A 26,099-nucleotide genomic window follows, 5' to 3' on the forward strand; every position below is an offset into this window, starting at 1 on the left:
ACGTGATAGTTTCCTCACAAGCCTTACCTCTCTACCTCGCCTCCAGCCATCTCCGGTGGTGTCCTCGCTACTGGATCCGCGCCCACTATCGTACCATGCCAATATCTCCATTTTGAAGCTTCCCTGTCGTAGCCCACCGGCCGTCTTTTGCCGTCTGTGGCTGGCGGCGCCCTTGCACCTGCCTTCTTCATCGAGCTGATCTCTCTCACACAGAAGCTCTTATAAGCATGGTGACAAATGAAGCCCCCGAAATCATCCTCCTCCCTTAACCCCACTGGCGGACGTCGTTGTTCATCACATGAGACACTGATCTCATTTCCAGGCGCCTGGTAATTAGGAATTTTGAAGTAAAATCAGGTAAAATCCATGGCCTCGAGTGCAGACGGTGAGATCGCTGAGATGTTGAATTTGGCAGGGGGACGACTGTAATATGTGCTGTCATTTCTGAGTCGTCCGTTATCTGATCGGACGGTTGGCACGAACCTTCGGGCCCAAATAGATGACTCCTCGTAGCTGAGGTGGTCCGTCTTTTGATGGCCATGAACGCCGGCGGCCGCGTGGTCGCGCGGTGCGGCGGCGGCCTCCTCGGCCGTGCTCCCGCCTCCGCGCTGTGCACGGCGGCCACGACGCCTCAGCACATCTCCCACTACCTCGCACACCATCCGAGGGCGACCTGGGAGGCGCTCTCCGCCGCCTTCCCCGCCTCCGCCGCCGCGGCGCCCCACGGCCACGTCGACGCCGTTCTCCTCTCCCTCGCCAGGCACCCACACGCTTCCCCCGAGCCCGTCGCCAAGAACGCCCTCACCTTCTTTCACTGGTCCGCCGCCTCCGCCTCCTCCTCCGGCCCCTCGCCGTCGTCGTCCTCCCACTCTCTCCGCTCCTACTGCCTCCTCGTCCACCTCCTCTCCCGCGCCGCGCTCTTCCGCGACGCCTCCGTCATCCTCGAGTCCGCCATCTCCAAGCACTCCTCGTCCCCCGCTTCTTGCTTCCTCGGCGCCTTCTTCGCTGCCTACGAGGACAGCGGTACGGCCGCGACGACCCGCGGCCTCCACCTCCTGGTGCACGCATACGCGCGGCTGCGACTCCCGGAGGAGGCCCTCGAGGCCTGCTGCTACCTCGCGCAGCGCGGCGTGCTTCCCTCCCTCTCCGCCTTCAACGCCGTGCTGCACGCGGCGCGGCGCGCCGGGGAGTTCCGTGTCGCCTGGGAGGTGTTCGAGCTTATGACGCTGAAGCGGGTGTATGCCAACCAGAGCACCGTCGAGCTTGTCGTCGGCGTCCTGAGCCGGGAAGGCAAGCTCGCCAGGATGGCGGCGCTCGTGGGGAGGATCCACGGCACAAAGTGCGCCCCAGGCGTGGTCGCGCACGTGGCACTCACGCTGAGGATGATCGAGGAAGCGAGGGTGGAGCAGACGATCTTGCTGCTGAAGAGGATGCTGCAGAGGAACATTCTGCTCGACGACATCGCTTACTCACTGATCGTGCACGCCTATTGCCGAATTGGTGATCTGAAGTCGGCATCCGAGCAGCGTGACGACATGGTTCGTCGAGGCTGTCGCCTTAACGCATTCGTGTACACTTGCCTCATCAGAGCTCATTGTCACGAAGGCAGTGTTGACAAGGCCGTGCAGTTGCTCCAAGAAATGATATCCATGGGATTGAAGCCATATGATGCTACGTACAGTCATCTCATTGCTGGGTGTTTCAGACAAGGGAAGGTGGAGGAGGGCTTGGCGTACTTTGAAAGCATGATCCATGAAGGTTTTGTGACCGATATCGACACTTGCAATGAGATGTTAGAGGCGCTCTGCGATGCAGGAGAGGCCGGCAAGGCGAACGACCTGCTGACGGTAGTGATGGCCAATGGAATTGTTCCTGTTCAGGATACATACCGGAGTCTGATGGATGGATACGGCAAGGTTGGTGATGCACAAGGTGTTGTCAAGATCTACCATGAGATGGAGCACAGAGGGCTTAATCCTGGTGTTGAAGGTTTTACCACCCTGGTCAGGACCCTTTGCCAGTGTGGAAATCCAAGGGAAGCTGAGAAGTTTTTGACAGTGATGGAGAAGAAAGCAGTGGCTCCAACTAGCGAATTGTACGATATGTTGATCAGTAGTTACTGTGAGAAGGGTAACACTGAGAGGGCACTTTGGTTGTACGATAAGATGATGACGGGGAATGAGAAGTTTGTCCCCTCTGCTGACACTTTTATGATGTTGGTGAGAAGAGTGATCAAAGTCAAGAATGCTTGTTCTCCTAATAGCTCACCATGTGATCATGATCCTTGTTGACGAGGGGAACTGATGGACAGAAAAGCTAGACAGTATAGGAGCAAAGGGAAACAAAAAGAAGGTTATTACTCAACATCATCTCTCTTCTTACCCTTTATCATTCCTTTTCAGGTTTAGACAAGAGATTCACTGTACAATATACTTTGCAAAGTCTAGAGTCCAGGCATCTAACATTTGTAAGCTGAATTTGTATGTGCTGCGCACACAGGTATAGAAGGAAAAGTTTCCATGCCGTTAACGTGTTAGAGGCTCGGTACTCCATGTTTAATGTATGAGCTAGAAGTTGAAACTCATTCAAATTCTTGTTCTGGGCTTGGTTTGGACTGAAACCACCACGTAAACCGTTGCTCGGGTGCGTGGCCAGCCGCGCGTTGTCGCAACAGCGCCACATGGAGCGGAGCGGGCAACGCGTGGCACAGTTCTGACACGTGCTCGCCGTCTCAGCTGACACGGCGCTCCACTGCATGCCGCTCCCCGTGTATTGTTTGCTCCAGGCTCCAGCTTCTTCCCCCTTCGGAATGCCAAACGCAGCTCTCACATTTGGCCGTCGTCTGATATTCTGATCCGTTCTCCCATCACATCCTGCAGCTCGGGCGGGTAATCAGAACGACCGGTCATCTGACATCTTCTTCGTCCGATGCAGCTTGCAATCTGGCGCCTGAGTATGGGCGCAACAAACTGACGTTTGTGACGATGTTTGCTTGTCAGGGCACGAGTTGACGACTGCGCACAGGCTACCAACAAGAACAAGAACCAGCCATGTCGACGACTGCGCACAAGGTGGCGACGCAAGCGGCGAGGAAGGCGACGGGGAGGCGGCCGCCGAGCGTGCTGAGGGAGATCGTGTACGGCTTGAGCCTGGGCATCTTCGCCGGATACCTGTGGAAGCTGCACCACTGGAGCAACCAGCGCCGCACCCGCGAGTTCTACAGCCTTCTCGACCAGGGCAAGATCACCGTCGTCGTCGACGAGCCGCCGCCCGGAGCCGAGGACTGATGGTACTAGCATACACTTCATTGCTGCTAGCTCGTAGCCGTAGCGAATCACCATGCGTATCTTTTTTCTTTTTGCGTCAATCCAGTTTAGCGTTCGGCTGTTGCTACAATGTCGTCATTAACTCGTGCTCTGATAATCAATAGTGGTTTGCTTTGTCATTCTGTTCGTCATGGCACAGTGTGATGTGTTACCTGTCTTGCTACTTTTACCTGTCATGTTAGTATCAGAGAGAGAGCTTGGATTCCTTGTTGGCTTCGTATTGGTTGGCACTTGGTACTGTAACTAGTGTCGTACTGCAGTGCTTGTCTTTAGTTGCAGCGATTAGGTTCCCTCCCTTCACATCAATTGTCTTAGACATGCCAAGATAATTCGACGGCAGCATGATTGCAAGAGAAGCTTAATTTGGAGAATCTCGGCAAGACAGAGATGTTAATTCTTCACTGATATGTTTTTTCTCTGTTTTTTTTTTCTTTTTGGGTTTCTGAGTAGAAGAAGAACAAACGCTAACAGCGTCAGTTTAGGCAAAGCTGAAGAGTTGCTGTGCAATTCATACTGTATTTACCTAGGGAATTGGTCTCATATGTTTATCCATTAAATCGAGAAAAGAGAACAGTGAGATGCATTCTCACCAAGATAGTCCATCCAGTCTATATGTACGTCTCTGTGCCAGAGTAAAACTGAATAGCAAAGTCTACTGTGTACTTTCCAGTCTGTGATCATGGCATGTACTGCTGACATTCAAACGTGAGCGCCTGAGTTTTCTTTTAAACAAATTAAGTAGCTCATGTTAATAACATGACTAGTTTAGCTGTAATATCTTGTCATGATAATATTTAATTAATTATATTTATAATTATTTTACCACAATAATATTTAATTTTTTCTAAGACTATATTTGATATAGATGTTTGTTTTTTCTATTCTAACTCTAATTTTATTATTTATTTTATTTTATTTGGACTTTTATTTAGATAGTTTGCTTTTTAAATCATATAAAATCGAACCACTATTTTTTTATAATTTTTAATTTCGATTTTAACTATTTATTAGTCATATTTGGTTTCAACTATTTAGTTTAAACTATTTAGTTTAACCTTGACCGTTAAATGTTTATAATAATTAGTGATATATATCATTTTTTTAATTAATATAGTAATTTCGTGACCTTAAGAGTTAATATGGTGGCTCTTTTTCCCTTTAAATATTAAGATATAGATATTTCCGAAAAGTAAAAATGTTTATGTTTCGCAAGTTAGCCTAAGAAGCATGTTGTCTTCTGCAAAATCACGCCTTCTGAAATCATAGCCTAAGCGCGATTACACAGGCAACTGGAAATTTAGCAATTTCTGATAAAGTGATGAATGTGCAAGCTGCTATCTGAAGTTCTAGCTCCACGAGGATCTGACAACTGCTATAGTTTCTTCAGAGATGCAAATATGCAATGGTTTAACTGTTTAAAGCATATGGATCACTACTTGAAGAAGGAAATGCTGGCATGCGTCTGATGCATAAGTTTCTTCGCACGTATGGGACGAACAATTCAAGTATTCAATTTGTATGTACACGGACCTCATCATAAATCATATAAAGAAATCATATGTTGAGGGCAGAGATATGTTATTGTTACCGGAGCAGCAAAACCTCATCATATCCCATCGCATTCTTGTTGACTTGCAAACTTACATGCACCGAGACGAGCCGGCCGGCAAGGCAGCGGCACCGACGCCGTCATCGTAAGTTGTGCAGCGGGTTGGACCCCACCGGCGCCAGCCGCTTCTCGTCGTCAAACCAGCCGTCGCCGTCGTCCTGCCGGAGCCGCCTCGTGTCGAAGGCGGCGAGGCTGCTCCCCATCCTCCTCCGGTGCCTCGTCTGGTGATGGTACCCCTTGTGCACCGAAGTGGAGACGCTCACGCCGGTAGCAGTAGCGGTAGTGCTCCTTCTCCTGGTCCAGGATTGGTGATGAGACGATGATGGCACGCCATGGCCGAGGAGAGGCGAGCTCGCCCTGAGCGCCAGAGGGATCAGAGACACCAGCAACAGAATCTTGAGGCACTTGGCTCTCATGTTCGAGTCCGATTGGCTCCGGAAAAGGCCGCGCGGGCGCAGTGACAACTGACTAACAAGAAACGCGCGCGCGGGGGAGAGAAGCAGCAGCAGCAGGAGGTAGGAGTAGAAGAGCGGTAGTGGGAGATGAAGGGAAAGGCAACTCCACGTGCGAGGGTAGATATTCGGGTTATCTTCTTGGTTCATCTCTTTTATCTGATATCTATTCGTCTATTAATTCTCTTATTTATTTTATGAATTTTTCATCTACCTTTTCAACGGCTAGTAAATTTTCTCTTCGGAGAGAAGAATGGCGTAGCATTGGCATGTGGTGGTGCGTAATAATCGGCAATGATGTGAGCGAACGACGCGAACAAAGAAGAGGAGAGAGGAGAGGCGAGGCGAGGAGGGTGACTTGATTTGACTTGGGCGCCGGACAAATGCGCCATGAGTGATTGAGCCGACGAGCCGATCGCCTGCCTGGCTGACTGCCTGCGTCTGTGGCTGCCTCTGCCCCGTTTGCTTCCTCGTTTGTTTGTTGTTCGCTTGCCTGCCGAACAGCGCCGCGCGCGGTCGCAACCTCAGCGACGTCGGGGCCCGCCGCCCCGGTGCGCGCCCACGACATGATGCTGCCGCCGACCGGCTCCAGCCGCTGGCTGCCCACGCCGGCAGGCAGGGGAGGCTGCCTGGCATCGTGTGTGATCCATCCATCGCAAGGCTTCGTGTGCGATCCGTGTCGCATCCATGCCCCCATGGCATGCATGTGACGCGCACGCAGGACTTTGTCATATCTGACGGACGTCTCGCTGAACCTACGTAGCCCACACTGTCAGTTTTCAAGGAAAGACAAGTCTTAGACAACGCCTCAGACGTTCTCTGAAACACGATGAGCTTTTAGTCTGTCCAGGACGTGCCGTATGGGGATCGCTAAAAGATCTGTTAATTTCTACCAAGTCTTGATCGATCCTCTCAAAGAATTGGTCGCAGCCTCGACGCTGAATCCGCTCTGATGATTGCAAGCAACTGTTTCTGGCCGCCATCGTCCCAACGAGGCAGAACAGGGGAGGAAAGAGTAAGGGAAGAGAGGCCTTTGCATGGGAAGAGACGTAGCAGCAGCAAACGGTCGCTGCAAAACAGTTGATGCAATGCGATGGTGGCGATCTACTGCTACTAGCTAGTATCCAGCAGTAGCAACCCTCCATAGATCGGTTCCATCGCATCAGCCTTTGATGCTCGCCATGAACATCTTTTCCATAGAGCCGAAGCAGCTGCCTAGCTCTGCAGCTGATGGCTGCCGCTCTCGACAGTTGCATTGCACATCCTGTACAGATATCTACTGTACTAGTGCATGCCAGTAGGCAGTAGAGATGCAATGCGCATACACAAGTGTGCATACTTGGTTACAGCATACTATAACATATTCTTTGTGGTGTGATGGTGCATAGTGTTTGCCTGAGGAGTATACCTGCCAGTAGCCGATGAACACAAACTGATGTGTGTGAAACATAAATGAAGGTATCAGCATTTATCAGCTGTACATGCTCAGCAGGCAGAACAGGCACAAACTGCACTGGATTTTTTTTTCTTTCTATATTTACTCATTCATCTCATCTCTTTGCCACCAGTACATACGCAACAAGGATGGGCTCAGCTCACACAATGCTTCTCAATCTACAAATGAATGCCACCGCAGCTATAGACAGACAGATTACACACTACATAAACCCGGAAAATTTCACCTTGCCTTGTGCCTAATCAAATCAAATGTAACACAGCAGGCACATATGACAGACATCTACGCGTCTATGCGATGACCGATCGGTCACCTTGGTCCAGAGAGCTCCATGGCTTCTAGGCCGAGTGAAGATTCGTCCGCGGCAAAATCCATGTACTTTGGAGGTAGAAGCTCCGATGATACAGATTCCGGTGTGTCCACATTTTGCGACGCTTCCCATTTCTCTGCCAGCCCGTCACCTTCTAGCATCCTGATTACCTCAGACATTCTGGGGCGGTGAGATGTATAGTACTGTGTGCACAGCAAAGCCACCTGAACCATTTCTTCTAGTTCAACCCTGTCATAGTTGGTACCTAGGTCTTTATCCACCATCACGCTTAGCTGCTTTTCTTGATGAAGCTTTCTAACCTGGAACCAGACAAGAGTACGTGAGATGTTCATGGAAACACAAAAAAGAACCTAGGTAACAAAAAATTTCTAAAGAGACTAGACTGAAGAGTGGAGCTCAACAGGGTTGGAAGCAAAGGAGATAGCAGTCTTTATATTTTGAAGTATTAAAGCGAACTTGCACATCCAAAACACAAGACACATACCCAATCGAGCACTCCACCCTTCTGACTTGCGACTCTTCCAAAATCCAATGCCTTCTGACCAGTGATCAACTCAACCAATAAGACTCCAAATCCAAAAACATCAGTCTTCTCTGATGACTGGCCAGTTGACAGATATTCTGGAGCTATATGTCCTACTGTCCCGCGTACTGCAGTTGTAACATGGGATTCCCTGTGGTCCAAAAGTTTTGCCAATCCAAAATCTCCCACAATTGCTTCAAAATATTCATCAAGGAGCACATTGGAAGCTTTTACATCACGATGGATTATTTTTGGATCACACTGCTCATGCAAATAGAGAAGACCACGTGCTGTGCCTAGTGCTATCCTCTTTCTCCTCGACCAATCTAGAGCTGGCCGGCCATTTACAAGTTCTGACAAAAAAAAGAAAGAAAGTTAGTCGTCCTGTAAAATATCAAATGAAGAATAAGATCGGTTAATTTGCTTGCACAGTGAACAAAAGTACTTAGATGTTCGCTCAATGTTTGTTATTATTGAATAGTAATTAACACCCCATCCCATCAGTGGTGAAATTAGCTAGACATGTGATGTTGTGGATTGGCTCCGTTCATATTCCAAAACTCGACTTGTGTGCAAAATATCATATGACCAGATTTTGCACAAAGTCCATTCAAGGGAAACATGAGTAGGATTTAAGTTAATCAGCATAACTTACTTCCAGAAGTGTGCTTTAAATAAAAGACATGGCCCTGACAAATGCAGGTTGCTTGTTTGGAAAGCCAACACGTCTCACATCAACTACGATACATCCAAAAATCGGGGAACCATTTTGTATTGAATGATTTATTTGCTTGACAGTAACAAGAGTGTCTAGAATTTACACATACAGAATTGTCATCCAACTTCCATAGATATTTTTCTCTTTAGTGACAAGCAGATTATCTTTATTTCCCAAACTTGTGTATTATAAAGATTTCGGGACAGAAAACAGCATATGTAGATATTTATATGCATGGAAGTCACAAGCACGAAGATAGAGACTAACCCCGCAATTGGGAAGCAACACTTCCATTCGGCATGTAAGGATAAACAAGTAATCTCTCACTCTCTGTAGTGCAGAATCCAATGAGCCGAAGGAGATTCCGATGAACAGCCAAGCTTATGACTTCAACTTCAGTTTGGAACTGAACTTCCCCACCAACAGCATTATAATCCTTAAGTCTTTTAACAGCAACAACAGAGCCATCTCGCAAGTAGCCCTTGTATACAATGCCATACCCACCTTCACCTAAAATGTTCTTTGAGTTGAAATTGTTAGTAGCCACTCGGAGCTCCTTGAAGGCATATTGCTTCAGATGGCCCAAACATACTTCTGGGTCATATTGATCTGCATATTGAAGCATATATCAGGTTCAACTACCATACTGTTGTAAAGTAAAACATGGCACAGAAAAGATGTATGTATTCATGCAGTGAGCATGCTAGAAAGATCAAAGCAATCACTAGAAGGGAAAAATAAAACATCTCAACGTCATGGGTTAGGAACTTAACCGAAGGTTTTCCCGACTAAGGTGGATAGTAAGCTATCATTCAATATATTCAAAATTATTGCCTTATGTAGGGAATTTCATGCCTCTTTCAACCCAAGAGTAGTGATTTCAATCATTAATCTGTCCGTGTTGTAATATAGCCACTTACTCATTTACATAAGTAAGTAAAATAAGGTTTATGCAGTTTACTCACAATGTTACTGGTACTAGCCCATGTTGTGGGGTGCATCTGTTTATGTTCAAATTCACGAGAGAATTAAGACCACATAGTGGAGATCACATGGCAGAATATTAGAGCATTCTCAACTGTCATTGGGAAAATATGTTAAAGTCCTAATTAGCCAGTTTGTCAAAAGTTAGTAGCTCAAATAGACTAACAGCATTTATACAGCACCGGTATATCTTTGTATCCAAGTAAAGTTAGTATTGTAAAGATTACAAGGCGAATGTAGCTCCAAGATCACAAAACCATGAACTGTTAGCAAATGCTGCGATTAAGACATTCATCTATTGCAATTCAACGCCAAGTGTTGGTTATTATGATTGCATAAGCATGGAATGGAACAGAATATTACCGTTTACATCAAAAAAGATCTGCTGATTACGCCTATGCCGCCACAAGAGAAGCATACTGACTACAAGAGCAATAAAAACTACTGAACCAACAGTTGCTCCACATATTATAGCAATTCGGTGGCTTCTTGCCATGCCTTGCTGTGGCTGAGCTGAGGAAAAGGAGACAAATGTGAGTACAGCAGTAGAAGAAAAGGTATTAACAATTTATCTGTAATGAAAGCATATTTCTGCACACACAAAAAAAAAAACTGAACAATGTGAAATAATCTCACTCTTCAAATCATCTGGTGGATAAGAGAGTGGGTCCAGTGAAACAGATGAGCAATTATCTCCAGACTTGACACCACAAATCATGGGATTTCCAGCGATGCTGTTCGAACAAGCAACGATACAACAGAGATTAAAATGAAAGCATGAGTACGTGAACACTAGGTCATGGCATGAACAGATAGTGTTCGGGTAGATTTCAATCAGCCGAGGTGAAAGGGGATACACAAAACTACTTACTTGAAAGTTCTTGCAGAAATCTTGGGTAATGGACCACTCAGATTGTTAAACGAAAGATCTCTACAAAACAAACCAATTCAAACGAAATTTTAGTACTGAAACAGCCAAACAGGGGAAGTGAAAGAAGAACAATAGAGGGATTGCAGAGCATACACGAGAGCAAGACCATTAATGGTGGCAAGTGAATCAGGTAGAACTCCAGACAAGCTATTGTTGTTCAATTTCCTGGCAGCAACAAGAGAACTAGAAAATGAGCTAAAACGAAATCACCGACTTCGAGAGCGCTGCTGGAAATCAAGATCCAAGTAATGAAATCTTACAAATAGTTGAGGTTCTTGAGATTTCCAAGCAAAATTGGGATACTCCCAGTGAGCTGGTTATCTGACATGTCAAGCGTCTTTAGCATCCCCAACCTTCCTATGGTGCCAGGAATAGGGCCAGAAATCACATTGTTCTGTAATAGCCTGTCGATCAGAAAGTCAAGCACTTTAGTCTTTCATTCAACAATATTTATCTTTTTCAAGAAACCTCAAATTTGAAATGTCAACAGGGGATCGATGAACTTACACAGATTGCAGCCTGGTGAGATTGCCGATGCCGGGTGACAATTTCCCAGACAAGCTCTGGCTGGGTAGCCCCCTGCAAACACAGCCCATATGATAAGATCAACCCGAAAGCAGCCACAGTTAGTGCTCTATGAAATCGGCGTGAACAAATGAGCGTAACGTACAGCGCGGAGACGTAGCCGTCAGAGGAGCAGGTGACCATCTTCCAGCTGCAGGGGTCGACGGAGTTGATGTCCCAGTTGTCGAGCACGTTGTAGGGGTCCTGCAGCTCCGTCTTGATGGCCATCAGAGCCACCACTGCGGTACAGCCACAGGCAGGCAGGTTCAGCTTCACCAAATTGTAATACTTACCAAAGAAACAGCTAAAACTCGACAAGTATGATGATTGATGAGGAAGCACAAGCACAGCAGTTGCATTTTGGTGTTGTTCTCCAAAGTGAGATCTTTAACATGAACTTCAAACCGGCGATTGCAAAAAAAGTAATCTTTTTATAAATGTCAAAATTCCTCCTGTGCGTGCCAAAAGGCCCCATTTTTAAAAACTCGCCAAAAGATTATCTGATTGTGCCAAAATCCATTTTTCGCATGGGTCTGAAAAGGTCGGACCTTTATTTCGATCTTGGAGAAGAAGATGATGAGGAGAGCAGGGTGGGTACCTTCGTAGTTGATGCCGGCCGGGGAGAGCGTGGCGGTGGACGGCGGCAGGATCACGGCGAGCAGGCCGGCAACCACCAGCCACCACCCCATCCACATCACCCACATCGCCAGAGCCCGTAGATTCAATCCGCCGAACAAGCAGAAGAAGAGGAACAGACCAGTCCACAGCTGAAGGGCACAATTCTGCCGCGCGACTGCGGCAGCAGCAGAGCTCACGGAACCACCAGCCAAGAAGGCGAGCAACCCCTCTATCCAACCCAGTTCAATCCAAATATCCAGTGATGCTTTGCGCAGACGCAGCAAAAGCGAGGGGGTTCACGCGAGCGAGAGGAAGAGGGTGGGGTGGGGACTGGGGAGTGGGGAGTGGGGGCAGGGCAGGGGGGAAACGCCAACGCCAGCGAGCAGAGCAAGCAGCGGCCTGCGCCTGCCACTCCCTTCCCTAATCAAATCATGCTGCTGCCGCGGTCGCTGCTGATGCCACCCGCTCCACGCCGCTGCAAACCGCCAAACGTTTTTCCCCGACCACTGACCAAACACGGGTGCGCATGCCTACGTACATACCCCCATCCTTTTCATTTTTCGCTTTTTATTCTCGTAGATTCTTTGAAAAAGATTTACAGAAAGAAGAGGAAATGTTCTTGCTGGGTTTGCTAATTCGGAATCTTTTTGTTTGGATAAAGAAATGTTAACTTGTGATTTATGGGAAAGAGAATTCATCTTAGTGAGTGTGTGGATAGCCTTGTTCAGAAAAGACGGCAGATGCTCCAATCAGTCCAATGCAATTTGAGAAGCTAACCGTAGTGGCAGTGCCTTTTTCATCTCGGAAAGCATAATGTAGGAGTAAAATACTAGTATTCTACTGGTACTAGGAGTTCCGGCAATTCTGTATAGAGAAACCAACTCATTCGCCTGCCTGTTAGCATAAGCTTGGAGTGTTCTTGTTGTCATCTTGCTAAAGACAGTGCTAATCAGAGTACACATGTTTGTCATAAACTATCTACAAAGCCAAGCTGCACTACTACCTACGCTGTAACTGTAGCGTAATACTGTAACAAAGAACGGAATGATGGGGATATAAAAAGGACAAGGAGCGAGCAAGAAGAGGAGGTTAAAAAGATTGCGGGGCACTGCCGAGTCACATGCTCACATTTTATTTTGTCCCGTCCTTTCTTGTCTCTCTCATCCTCATCATCTCTCTCATACCCATCAGTGTCATAGTAGAATCTAGTGCTTACCTAAAAAAAAAAGTAGAATCTAGTGCTCCTATAGCTGGTGCTTGTTCAGATTGGTAACCCAGGTCTCTAGAGGATCGTAGCATGTTTGGTTGGGCTAGAGTTTTTTTAAAGCTGGTTTTAAAAGTTACGATGGAAAAGTTATTTATAGAAAAAATATTTTAAAATTATCTTCCAATGCAGATAAAATATATAACATTTGCAATACTTATCATAATATGATCCTCTAGAAGTTACAAAAGTTCATACTGATAAGTTTCTGGTTTCTAATAATAATGACAACTTTTACTTCTCAGAAACTATTTTCAGAAACAGACTGTTTAGTTCATCTTTCTGCTTTTAAGTAGCAAAAGCCAGCAGTAAAAATTGAATAAACATACCATTCGTTTGCTAATGGGAATATTAAAGGAAGGCATTATCAAACCATTAGAGTAAAGTGTGTGTTTGGTTCGAGAGATATACTAGATGAGATATATCCATTCAATTTTTTAAGGTATTTGGTTCAAAGGCGTGTATGGATAGGATGACCACTTAGAGTAATATTTTTTTAGATGCTAGATGAGTTTATCCGTAAAAAATTACTGAACAGAATCATCTATATTCTAGACGATCTCTGTCATTGTTGATGTGGTCTGATTGGTTAGAGTATGATTTCAATAACATTATCTTATAAATGGTTTATCTAATTTATGATCCGATTATATCATTATATTAGTTGCAATTAAATCAATAAAACAAGATCTTACGTGATTATATTTTGATGAAAAACTAAATATAGATAAGCGATTCCACAAAATTTTGACTAATCCCATCTAAATTCTATCTGTCCAACCAAACATTAAATTTAATCGCACTATCCACACTACCAAATAAAAAATTAGATCGTCCATCCAAAATATTAAAGCTATATCAGATCTAACCTTATTCTCCAGTCATACGCAACCTAATAAAATTGATCGGAGTACACAAGTGATGTGTAAAAAAAAAGTTACTCAAGATTACTTTTTCTTGAAAAATTAAATGTTACTGAATACTCGAGACCAGATCACCAGACCAGAATAGAACGGCTCTCAGAGTCTCAGTTACTGCAGAATGACTGTGAGTCGCAACAGCGGCCTGTGAGGATGGCGCATGCATGCATGCGGAGCCCGGCGGGCATCCCGAGGGATGCAGCTGCTTCCACGCTGGGCCGGGCGTGCCATCGAATGGTCTCGAGTCTCGACTGGAGCGGCCATGGCGTTGAGGTGGGGACGCAGCGCGGCAGCAGTGCGAGCGGACTGGGAGCAGCGGTGCCGGAGTGCCGGGCCGCCGGCGCAGGTAAAGCTGCCATATCGCCACCCCACTGGCCACTGCCACTAGCTACCACCTGCCTGCTGGTGCTGCTGATAGCGCGTGTCTTGCTTTAACCACACTGCAATCGATTGGTACGAGCAACCTGAATCTGATCGAGTGTGATAAACCATTTCTGTCTTTGCTTTAACTGCATCATGTTCGCATGCGAGTCACGATATGGTCGACTCTCAGTATGCCTCACGTCGAAGTCTATTTTTTGGGTAAAAACACGCATGTTCATAGACTCATCCATGGAAAGATGAAAAGACCCTTGTGAGATTTCAGCGTCCAAAATAAGAGCATGGATAATTTCATAACAACACTTCATGCATCTTCCATGAGGCAGGAACAATTCAAATCCGCAACTACTCGTAAGAATCATCCGTTGCAACACAGAACGGTAATTTTGAGATAAGTAGCTTCTCAAATGTCAATTCCTAGGCAAGCTTTGCACATGGATGCGGGCTTCCTTTCTGCCGCCTTCTATGAGCGTAGGCGCAATCAACCGAGACAGACGAGGGGGACGCCTCAATTATAGCTAATCATCCACCATGATTTCCTCCCCGCGCCTCGATTAGTTCCACCCGCTCATTCAATTCTGCGCGTTAGCGTTCACCAGAAGATCTCCGAGTTGGCAGCTCGCATGGATCTCAATCGACGACGACGTCTTTCTCCTTTGAGCATTCGTCCAATCACGCAACACCAGCAGGCTAAGTCCACTCCCAATGTTTTATTTGACTTACTCCCTCACTTTAAAAATAGTAGATGATAGTTCAGTCTCAAGTTAATCTGAAAAAAAATCCAGACATCGATCAACTGATCAAATAGAATATTAATCATCGGGAGTGGATACTTGTTCTTGACAGTGACCTTATTCAGCGAGCGGCAATCAACACACATCTGAAGAAATCCGTCTTTCTTCTTCACAAAGAGTGTCGAGCATCCCAAGGTGAGGAGTTCGGACGAATGAACCCCTTCTCTAGCAACTCCTTCAACTGCTTCTTCAGTTACACCAATTCATTTAGCGACATCCTATAAGACATTTTTGATACTGGGCCGTTCCAGGCACAAGATCAATAGAAAACTCCACGGCGCGGTCGGGTGGTATCCCTGGCAACTCATCCGGAAAGACATCTGGGAATTCACACACCACATAAATGCTTAACAGATCCATGGTGGGGACAACCTTAAGGGTATAAAGACAAGGATTGACACCCTTAAGCTTCAAATGAACTTGAGTGCTGGATAGCCCATTAAGAGTGACGATCCGTCGAGCTCAATCTATGACAGTCATGTTCTTGGTAAGCCAATTCATTCTCAGGATGACATCTATCCCTTTGGAGTTTATTACCAACAGATTTGCACTGAAGGGTATCTCATTGGTAACCAACGATGCTCTGGGAATACACTGATTAATAAGAACCTTGGCTCTAGGTGTATCTATGAGATAAGGCGTAGGAGTGGCGCTAACATTCAACCCTTGACGCCGTGTATAACTCGTCGCTATGAAACAGTGAGAAGCCCCAAAATCGAAAAGAACGACTGCGGGAATGATGACAAAATTAAAACTCATATTCAACATACCCATCAGTACATTGTCACCCTCGTGAACTTCTTTAGCGGTGGTGTGGTGCGCACAGCCATGCTTGGGGACGTGGGTAGCCTGAGAAAACTGCAGTGCAGATTGAGCAGGTGGTGGCCTTGGAGCGGTCACCACGGCTCTCGGCTTCGGATATGGGCAATTCTGAACATAGTGGCCGACACGGTCGCAGTTATAGCACGGGCTACCAGGGCCACCTGTCACGCTCACTTAAGAACCAATGGGTCTTGCAGGCTGCCCTTGTGGAGCAAAGAAAGACGGGCACCGCACCATCCACATCGGTCGTGGAGCGGTCGGTGCCAACACGTGAGATGGTGGAGGCTGACTCTCAGTGCGAGCGCGTTGAGAGCTCCCACCCATGGAAGGTGACATACCCCTCTTGTGCTTCTTCTCTTCCTGGTGGTTCTTGAGCTTGAACTCTACCGTGAGAGATGTGCTCACCAATTTGTTGAAGTCAGTGAACTCATGTGCGGATAGTCGTTCTTGCATTTTTTAGTTGGGGCCATTGACAAAGCGGTATTGTTTCTTCTCGTCGATGTTGACCTCTTCATGAGCATACGGTGCAGGGTGGTTGAACACCTGCACATACTTCATCACTGATTTACCTCCTTGCTTGAGGTCCATGAATTCCCTTCTTTTGATCTCTATAAGACACTTAGGCATATGGAAATCTCAGAATGCCAGCCGGAACTCCGCCCAAGACACCCGATGATTGGTGGGGTGCACAGCTAAGTAGTTGGACCACCACGTACCCGCCGGGCCTTGAAGCTGATGAGTAGCGAAGAGCGCCCTCTCGTGGTCCTCGCACCGAAGGAGAGCGAGTTTCTGCTCGATGGTGCGAAGCCAATGGTCGGCATCGAGAGTATCCTCAGCCCGCGTGAAGGTAGGCGAGGCAGCTGAGTCCTAAGGAAATCTGAGAAGTCATCTCGGCACCCAACCCCACCTCCTCCTTGAGGGTCGTGTTACGCATGAGAGCTTCGAGAAGCACCGTCTAAGCTTGACGGTTTTGCTCGATTTGCATAAGCACCTCCGCCATGTTCAGCGGTGGAGGCAGGTTATTCTCATTAGAACCCTTAGGAAGATCACCAAACTGCCACGAGTTCTCATCTTGTTGTGACAATGAAAAGAAATAGAGGCAAAAGGTGAAACTCCGACATAGATGAAAAATCAAACTCCAACAAATGCTACTTTACTATGTCAGATCTCGCTTACTTGGATCCGTATTCTATATACTAATGAAAATGCATGTTCAATGGCATGATGCAAAATGAGAAATGAAACATGAAAGTATGCTCGCTTCTGAACTACACGTGTCTTTCTCAAATGCATCTCGCCCCATCAGGCATCATAACTACATACGTTATACTTAGGGGTATAATATAGCAGGTTCATACATATTGGCAAGAAGATGCAAAAAAAAATTTAGTGAGTTGCTTAGTGAAGTTAGCCACCTAATAAATAACGTTATAATCATTGTTCAGGCTACTTATTTAAACCAGACTTTGATACCATGCTGTGGAGAACCGTCTAAATAATATTCTAATTAATTACCAGGAGGATCATTATTCATAATCACAACATCAATGATTAACCTAAATATCATCCCAGTAGTCTCGATACGTGTTTTGTGCCTAAGATCGGAACACATGTCTTCCAACATTTAGCATCACAACATAGCTTAAGAAAAACAAGTAATTAACATTTATATTACAAGTCTTTAACATGCAACTATTTTCAACAATTTACATCAAAAGGTAACAATATCTACACAGCGAAAACATAAACCTATACAACAAAGAGAGTGGAGCTACATGCCCTTAGGCTCCACCCCAAAAGCACGACCTCTAAGAGTACGATGCACTACTTTTGCCCGCCACCCTGATCGGTAGGCACGAAGTAGCCAAACACCGACTCTTCCTCACCAGTAGCACTTAAAAATGTAGGCATGAGTACGAAGGTACTCGTAAGACTTAAACCATATAGAGCACATATACATAGCTCGACTCTAAGTATTATGCATCGAGCCATTAGCAAGAAAAAACCACATGATTAAGTTAAACATAAGTAGTAAGCAACCTGGACACATATGTGTGAGTAACTAATTTAACCAACAACAATATAACTCTACCCTGTCATAACCAACTAAATATAAAAAAAGTGGAACCATTATGAACATACATGTAACAAAGACAAACTCAACCATCTCCCACATATCTAACCATCAACCACAAGTGAAAACTCTACGACCGATGCAGATGGACAAAAGCATGCTCATGACCGAGAGCGCGGTATTTTAAAATATTTTTACACCCTGCAGGGGATACTCCTTTGCCCACACGATATGATGACCATACGGCTTGTGCCACCCGCTAAAGTGCACACAAGGGGGTATTCGTGTCAACCTTCCCCAAAAAGCCCCGATCATTTGAAACATGCATCGCTCAGCGCAACGATAGTAGAACTACTCTCGGAGCAAACTAGTACCACTACAAGACCGCCTGCTCACACCGTCGATGTTCAGGCCCCAAATGACCACAACTACAAAGGTATTCGGCTCACCTTACCATTAGATAGGCATGTGATAAGTACGGTACGTGCTAAAACCGACTACATCGACAATCGGTGCTTAAACGACGCTAGCGGTCTATGGTGTCCAGTTTCCTCTTCCGACCTACCCAAGAGAACTTCACATCCAGGCAGGATAAACACCTCCTAGCACCGTCCACATCTCGTCTCATACTCATCAGTCATCCAACCATCATCAACTCATACCAACATTATGATCATTACGAAAGTAAATAACGCCTATGCTCACGAACGATGAAACAATTCACCACTCGACTTGTACCGAATGACCTATGTATTGCTAAGCATTTCGAGTTAATTTGTAATCTAGACACTAACAACATACACAAGGCGATAAGGAAAAGATGAACAACAATTGAAGGTAGAAGTAATGCATTCAATATAGGATCTACCCACTTGTACCCGATTTTGACTCGACACATGCAAACATACATAAGTATAGTTTATCAATTTTAGACTTCATTCAATTAAACACAGGTGCAATATGCTTAGTTGCTTTCCTTGCTGCTCCGGTGACTCCCTATAATTACCGAAACAACACTTGCAAAAAACCGGTAGGTTGGCGTCGTTTTCAACCACGTGCGTCTCCCGCTCTAGCTCCTTGTTCACTAAAGAAGAGCACATGTAATGATGAGTATGAGTGAATACAACAAGCTATGCCATAATGCTTAACAGCATGCTAGAAGTACAAGACATGCGAATCAATGTAATACTAAATGATCTAAACGAAATCTGAAAACTAACAGCCAGCCGGAGTATCCGGGTTGGTCCGGAGTATCCGGGTTGGTCCGGAGTATCCGGGTCCGGACTGAAAGGATAATGATATCGCCTAGAGGGGGGGTGAATAGGCGTTTTTACAAAAATTCAACCCTTTGTACCGTTGGTCTAAACTTGCAGCGGAATATAAACTAACGAATTTTTCACAAGAGAAAAACCTAAATATGCTAAGCTCAACTAGTGCATAATCACCCTAAAAAAGTGTGGAAATTACAATCCTAAGGTGACAAAAATTACTCAATTCTAGCAAGAGATATGCAATAAAACTTAAATTAAAAAAGGCTGAAAACACTGTTCATATGCCTAAAATTACTGTTCCTCCGGAGTCTCCGGTGTAGTCCGGATACTCCGGTGTGTACAGGTCCGGAAACTCCGGTAAAGTCCGGATTCTCCGGTTTCTGTAAAGAACAGAGCCTGAAACTGAATAAAATTAATGAGTGGAGAGTTCTAGCTCAAACCAGGTGATATCGTGTGTTCCCGGAGATGATTCCAAGTAGATTCACGAAGAACCTACACTCAAATACACACAAACAAGTAGATCGAGTAATATGTACAAAGATTGAGCAAGAACTTAAAAGTAAGGAAACAAGAGAGGAGACACAAAGATTTGTTTCCCGAAGTTCGGATTCACCACCGTGAATCCTACGTCTCCGTTGAGGAAGCTCCAACGAGCCGGGTCTCTTTCAACCGCTTTACTCGATCCACTAGCTTTATCTCTTCCCTTTCGGAGGCGAGATCGACATTCACAAACTTTTCCGCGGCTCACCACACGTGCGGGAGCTCACCGGGCAACACCTAGCCGGCTAGGAGGCTTCACCTCCAAGAGTAACAAACGCAATCGAACTTCTTGCAGATGAACTCGAGTGCTCAAGAATGGATTTGGCTCACTTGCACTCAATCTTCCAATCTCTCAACCCAACTCACTTTTCTTCTCAAATCACACACTAGAATGGAGTGGGAGAGGTTCTTTTGGCTCTAAAAATATGTTCTTTCGTGCCCCTTGCAGTAGCCCCAAAGGATGGGGTGAGTGGGGTATAAATAGCCCACTCCAAACAACTAGCTGTTACTGTTTTTGTCAGAACTGACTGGAGTATCCGGTGAACACCGGAGTATCCGGCCCTAAATCCAAATACGGCGTCAGAACGGTCACAGAATGTGTCAGAACTAGCCGTTAGGCTCTTTTCTCGACTTTTACCAGAGTATCCGGCCTACACCGGAGTGTCCGGTCGGCACTTAACACATAAAACAGCCCCGGAGACTTCCCGGAGTCTCCGACCACTCCAGGTACTGGAGTATCCGGACTTCACCGGAGTCTTCGGCCTTTTCAGGTACCGGAGTATCCGGCCTACACCGGAGTCTCCGGCCACAGCACAGCTGACCTCCGAAAAAAGGCGATAACTTTTGATTCCGGAGTCCGATTTCGACGATTTTGGACTCTATAGAAAGCTTATTCAGAGGGCTACACATCCCAACTGAATTCATGACCTAAAACATATAGGATCAAATTAGAAACACTCTAAAACCCATTTTGGACACTTCCACACTTTCCGCTCCGGACTCTTAACAAGAAACTCTCACTTTGGGTTTGGTTAGAAACTCTTGAGTACTGAGACACGACAATTAGCTCACGTTCAATCCCTCTTAATAGTGCGACATACTTATACTCAAATTCAAAGATAAAACACATTTGAACCAATTTGAGCCTTTTAAATACTTTCAAGTACCGCTTCTTACTTTCAAACCTTTGAGGGTTGCTAACTTCCATAAAATATTCGCTCCATCTATTCTTGATTCCTCATGTGATTGATGCGAATCACTCATAGCTTCTCATGGCCTTGCACGGTCCATTGGCGCAAAGCTTCACTTGCTCTTCACCATCACCTTGGTCCTTCGGCGCCAAGCCATTTACTTGCCCTTCACCACCGGATGATCTATCGCAGCCGAGTCTTGCTTGCCCTTCACCGTCTTGCCATAGAAAACCATTTTGTATTCGACATCTTCAGAGAATTCACTTTTTCATAAATGGAGTCCACTCTTGTTCTTCACTCTTGGCATATATAATTTCAATTCAACTTATGCCTTCTTATGGATCCTAACCCCAACTCACTCTCAAGCACAAAGCGCATGAGTTAGTCCATAAAAACTAAATGATAATATTTATACCTTAAGTTACTTGATCTCCACAAGTAACTTATTAGCCTTCATGCATATTGTCAATCTTCATATAGAACCTAACCCAACTCATTCTTAAACACATAGCACACGGGTTAGTCCATAAAACTCTATTGACAGGTCATACCTTAAGTTACTTGATCTCCACAAGTAACTTAGCCTTCAAGCTTATTGCCAGTCTTATTGAGCTTCTTCTTCTTATGAGCATCACTAAAATCTCAATGACTTTTGATGCAATTCTTTGAGCTCATGGCATTTCTCAAAGAATCCACGCTTCATCATTTATGCATCTCCTATGGAATAACCTAATAGTAATTCTCAATATGATTGTTAGTCCATAGGCATTGTCATCACTTATCCGAGCATCACCTAGAGCTCATTCATCTCGATGCATTTTCATTCTCCCCATTCACCTAGAGCTCATGCATATCTTTCATCCATGCATCACCTATGGAACAACCTACTAACAAACTCAACACCATTGTTAGTTCATAGGTATTGTCATTAATTACCAAAACCACACATATGTGCTAGATGCACTTTCACGGACCCTCCGGGTGAACCTCCAGAAAAGACGCTCGATTACTGCCTTTTTATTTGACTGGTCTGGAGTATCCGGGTTCCGAAACCTCCAAGCCATCCTCCGGTGAAGGTGCTCGGTTAACTACTTTTCTAACATAACCCAGAACCTTCGGGTTGATCCGGACTATCCGAGTTGTGCCGGACACTCCAGGTGAGGCTCTGGGAGAGGCTCTCAGTTAATTGTTAACGTAATTACCTGGAGTCTTCGGGTTTACCAGGATTATCCAGGTGAGGCAGATTTAGGTTCTTCCACAACTTTTCCCTTAGTCGATTCGACTCACTTTACAAATTTGTGCTACACAAACATGTATATACCCTATCCAAAGGATTCTAAACCTATCTTGCACCCTAAACCCTAACAAATTCTTAACACAATTCGGCGGATGATTTCTGCTGAACTCGGAGTATCCGGGTGAGGCCGGAGTATCTGAATCAGCCCAGAAAAGCTGTTCTCGATTTGATTTTTGATCGATTAGAGTTGCGATCTTCTCCAAGCCTAAAGGGAATATGTTAGGAATAGTCAAGGGTCCTAGAACTCACTCATCAACTAGCAACACGACTCTATAGCTCAAATTTGTCCAAAACTCTATTTTTGCTCCAAAAAACTCAAGAACTTTAAGAACTACTCGATTCTTCTATGAAAATAAAAATGAAATGGATAGATGAGTAGCTCATGAGCTAGAGAATGCATAGATATCATATGTATACTTTGATCTTGCTCCTAGAGAGAGAAATCTAAGGGAGAGTGAGAGAGCTTGAGTGGGAGAGTGAGAGGGGGTGAGCTGCAGCTGCAGCTGTGCTACTGGGTAGGGCATGGGGAGTGAGGGAGGAGAGAGAGAGGGGGCAGGTGGGACTGCCCATTTGAGTGGTTGGGATGGTGGGGCTACTTGTGGGGCCCACATGTTAGAGAAATGAGGTATTTTCAATGTGATTTCTATTCTTTTCTCTCTCAAATTAGTTTCTCTCATCCAATTGACCCAAACGAATTGCTCTAATGTGCCAAAAATAATTCCCCTTGAATGTAATTATGACACTAATGACACATGATTAAGCTTAATCACACGATTATGGAATTTGGGATGTGACATTGAGGTTCTCGGGTTCTTGATTTTGATTTAATTAGAAGTTTCAATGTGTGGTTTTTAGTAGATCTGAGAGTTAGTTTCGTCTAGATTCAACAGTTGAGATTCATGGGATTGGAAGTTCCGATTTGGGGATCGAAAGTTCCAATATGTACAGTTTGTGTCCAACGGCTAGCTTTTTAGAGTTAGGGTATAAATATCCCTTGGCTTTCTTGTGTGGGACGGGTTACTTGGCTGCCTTTGTGGTACTTGTGAGAGGTGTTATAACTTGGTGTTCCACCTTTAAGTGTTCCTCTCTCCTCTATCAAGAATTTGTGAATGCAATACATGAAGAAGTCACCGCAGCCAGGACAAATATTGATTGAATTGGAGAAGTCCTAGGAAAATTGTTAACACTGGATGGTCCGACGTAGATGAGTTTGTACTCGCCAGAGCTTTTTCCCCATGTGTTTTAACATACCGGATGGTCCAGTGATATAAAGATGGTGCACGCTAGGGCATTTTCAGAGAAAGGGATTTAAGATGCTACACGCCGAATGGTCCAGTTCTCATAGTGGTACACGTTGGAGTATTTGTTCCAGAGAATGTGTCAACAGTTTGTTTGGCATGGTTAAACACGCTAGATGGTCCGGCGATGAAGATTAGCTATGCCAGAGTATTTTGCACAGAGAGAAGTGGCATGGTTTGGCTCGAGTGTACACGTCGGATGGTCCGGCGATAGAGTTGATGGCAACGCTGGAATATCCGATGTTCAGAATGGTTTTAAGTGGGGTTCCAATGATAATTTTGTGGAGGATGTACACGTTGGATGGTCCGGTGAGTACAATCTGTTTACACCGGATCATCCGGTATATACAAAAAAGTTGAGCCGTTTAGGTAACAGCTAGTTCGTTAGCTTGTACAGAAATGCGGAGACCCTTGCCTTGGTGGTGAACGGTTACCGAAGTGAAGACGACGATAAATGACCAGAAGAGAAGCTTATGGTGATGCCTTGCCTTCGTGGCTTGATAGCTCAATCTACTTGAGGGCTTGCCTTGGTGGCTCAATCTACTTAAGGCCTTGCCTTGGTGGCTCAAGAGCCGTGATCAGAAGAGTCTTAGCGACCAGGAGTATATCCTTGGTGGAGCTCTAACGTAGACTAGGGGTGATATTTATACCATTGATATCACAAGATAAAACTCTCTTATGCCGAGTTTGTTCTCTCTACCTTATTTACGTTTCCACATTTACTTGTAATTTACTTTTCTAAATAGATTGCAATCCCTTTTAAATGTTAGAGTAGACAAAGTAGATAAAATTAGAGTATTTTTAGATAGAAATTAATATAGATTTATCTTGTGAAGTTTTTAGAGCTGAATAGTTTTAAATATTCTAATTCACTCTCTATTTTAGCACATCACCGATCCCTTCAACCTATTTCCTCCATGTCAGTTTCCTCGTGTTTCTTTACTGCCATGGCCTGACCCAGTGGGCGCCCGCTAGGTTTTGGGTGCCTATCAGGCTCTGACGCGGGTGCAAATTTTCACCCGATAAGCATCCCGGGTGCGGGTTGGATTTTCTATTTTAGGTTTGCTTGTGGGTGGGTTTTTGCTCAACCCGATCCGCTCCATTACCATCCCTACCAATGTCTTCTACAAGACATCAACTAGACACAATATCCCACATAAGAAATAAGCTACTAAATATATTGAGGTGCTCAGTGACCATGTTCATGTGTGGTATGAACAAACAAATAAATGTGGATCAATTGAAACTTGGATGTGGGCACATATTTTAAGAGGTGAAAGAAACTTTACATTGGAGATATAATTTATTCACTAGTGTCTATATGAGGTAAAAATAAACAAACAAATAAACAAATAAATATCACTTTAAGACATTTGGACTGGAAGTGGCATAACAAACACAACAACTGAATAATATTTTGTTTAGGCCCTGATCGGGCACTGATTTGGGATCCATCATTTATGCAATGATTTTTCTCGTCAGACTATTGTAAATAAATTCGTTATGGTAACGTGGAATTCAACAGCAAACTAGTGAAAAGTTTGGTGTGAAGTAGCGAATGCCAGTTAAGTTTAGTGTCCTGTGGCGAATTTTGCCAAACTAATCCGTGTTCCACTGTTCTTTTTCTCGAGCTCTCTCCAAACCAAACAGGCCAGCCAACGCCTGGTCCGCCTGCCGTACGTACTCCATCCAGATCAGGGGATACATGCCATCGTTTCCGTGGCATGCGTGGTGAAGGGTGGTACTGATCAACGTATCATCATTCTAAGTTTCTAACGACAGTTTGAAAACGAAGCAGTAGGATCGTCGTACACCTAGCAACAAGGCATGCTCTGCAGGATTTGAAATCCGGAACTGACGACTGGGAGCCATGGAGGACGAGTATTTTATGGGATCTGAGAAGACTGTTTTTACAGCAGCACGAGAGAGAGAGAGAGAGAGAGAGAGAGCTGCCTGGACTCCGAAGTCCGAACTCGGTGAAGGAACTGGTGAAGCTATCTCGCGCATCCACCCAGCACCGGCATGCCACGGCCCAAACTCCGACGAGCATTTTTGTCACCTCGCTATTGTTGCGTGAAAAAACCCCGCGAGCTCGCCTCCAAACCACGCGATTATTCTACGCCGACGCGGATGCCGAGAGGGAATGTGAGCGCACCAAACAGTAATCCTCCTCGGTCCCGGCGGATTCCAGGCCAGCCAGCACAGACGAACGAACGGTCACCGAGGCACAACATGTACGCAACAATGACATGCATGTATCACGTACCAGTAGAGATTAACAAACTCATCAACTTCTAAGAGGGAGGCTATATAACTACAGACATATATAGCACCGGTTAAATATTTATTTTCTAGTAATTTATCATATGCAACCGTCTATATAATACCTCTTAGCTCAATAAGTAAAATACTTAGATCCCTAACTTAATAAATAGGGCACAGGATTATTTTTTCCAAGGTTCGCCACTAGATATGATGATCTCCTCTACGGCTCAAGAGCAGAGTTCACTTATTGATGGTTACCATTCAAAAATCGCAGTAAAGCTTACCACTCCGCATCAATAATAGAAAAAAGATCTGTTTTCGAATTTAAATTCAAAATATTCAAATAAAAAATAAAAAATCCTAAAAAAACTAGAGATAGTTTTAAGACCTTATGTGAAAAATAAATTCAAAGCTAATGACGTTTGCATCATATTCTATAAGGAGGAAGTTTGAAAAAAAAATCGAAGCATA

The 26,099-nt window shown here is 45.0% G+C and overlaps 4 protein-coding genes across 4 annotated transcripts; 2 read left to right on the top strand and 2 right to left on the bottom strand.

Moving 5' to 3' along the window:
- The first annotated feature begins 391 nt into the window (after positions 1–391).
- Positions 392–2,584, top strand: LOC133897246 (pentatricopeptide repeat-containing protein At1g66345, mitochondrial). The gene is made up of 2 exons (XM_062337898.1): positions 392–2,352; positions 2,500–2,584. Exon 1 carries the CDS (start codon positions 534–536, stop codon positions 2,289–2,291), a length of 1,758 nt encoding a protein of 585 aa, XP_062193882.1. The 5' UTR covers positions 392–533; the 3' UTR covers positions 2,292–2,352; positions 2,500–2,584.
- Positions 2,585–2,726: 142 nt separating this feature from the next.
- LOC133897262 (putative cytochrome c oxidase subunit 5C-4) lies at positions 2,727–3,445 on the top strand. The gene is made up of 2 exons (XM_062337921.1): positions 2,727–2,888; positions 3,000–3,445. Exon 2 carries the CDS (start codon positions 3,051–3,053, stop codon positions 3,285–3,287), a length of 237 nt encoding a protein of 78 aa, XP_062193905.1. The 5' UTR covers positions 2,727–2,888; positions 3,000–3,050; the 3' UTR covers positions 3,288–3,445.
- Positions 3,446–4,864: 1,419 nt separating this feature from the next.
- On the bottom strand, positions 4,865–5,477 carry LOC133909814 (uncharacterized). The gene has a single exon (XM_062352363.1). It carries the CDS (start codon positions 5,349–5,351, stop codon positions 5,016–5,018), a length of 336 nt encoding a protein of 111 aa, XP_062208347.1. The 5' UTR covers positions 5,352–5,477; the 3' UTR covers positions 4,865–5,015.
- Positions 5,478–6,839: 1,362 nt separating this feature from the next.
- On the bottom strand, positions 6,840–11,995 carry LOC133897270 (protein NSP-INTERACTING KINASE 3-like). Its single transcript, XM_062337934.1, has 11 exons — positions 11,493–11,995; positions 11,001–11,133; positions 10,838–10,909; positions 10,591–10,734; positions 10,424–10,495; positions 10,271–10,330; positions 10,036–10,133; positions 9,763–9,912; positions 8,683–9,024; positions 7,659–8,050; positions 6,840–7,473 (listed from the first exon to the last, which is right to left on the bottom strand). The coding sequence occupies exons 1-11, from the start codon at positions 11,596–11,598 to the stop codon at positions 7,153–7,155; spliced, it is 1,890 nt and encodes a 629-aa protein (XP_062193918.1). The 5' UTR covers positions 11,599–11,995; the 3' UTR covers positions 6,840–7,152.
- Between the last annotated feature and the right edge of the window lie 14,104 nt (positions 11,996–26,099).

This window comes from Phragmites australis, chromosome 2 (genome assembly GCF_958298935.1).
Source record: "Phragmites australis chromosome 2, lpPhrAust1.1, whole genome shotgun sequence".
NCBI lineage: Eukaryota > Viridiplantae > Streptophyta > Magnoliopsida > Poales > Poaceae > Phragmites > Phragmites australis.

Coding starts and splice junctions, on each gene's coding strand:
- LOC133897246 (XM_062337898.1), top strand. CDS start 534: ATGGCCATGAACGCCGGCGGCCGCGTGGTCGCGCGGTGCGGCGGCGGC.
- LOC133897262 (XM_062337921.1), top strand. CDS start 3,051: ATGTCGACGACTGCGCACAAGGTGGCGACGCAAGCGGCGAGGAAGGCG.
- LOC133909814 (XM_062352363.1), bottom strand. CDS start 5,351: ATGAGAGCCAAGTGCCTCAAGATTCTGTTGCTGGTGTCTCTGATCCCT.
- LOC133897270 (XM_062337934.1), bottom strand. CDS start 11,598: ATGTGGGTGATGTGGATGGGGTGGTGGCTGGTGGTTGCCGGCCTGCTC. Junction 9,913..10,035: donor TCCACCAGATGATTTGAAGA/GTGAGATTATTT, acceptor CCTTTTCCTCAG/CTCAGCCACAGCAAGGCATG. Junction 9,025..9,762: donor GATCTTTTTTGATGTAAACG/GTAATATTCTGT, acceptor TTCAATATGCAG/ATCAATATGACCCAGAAGTA.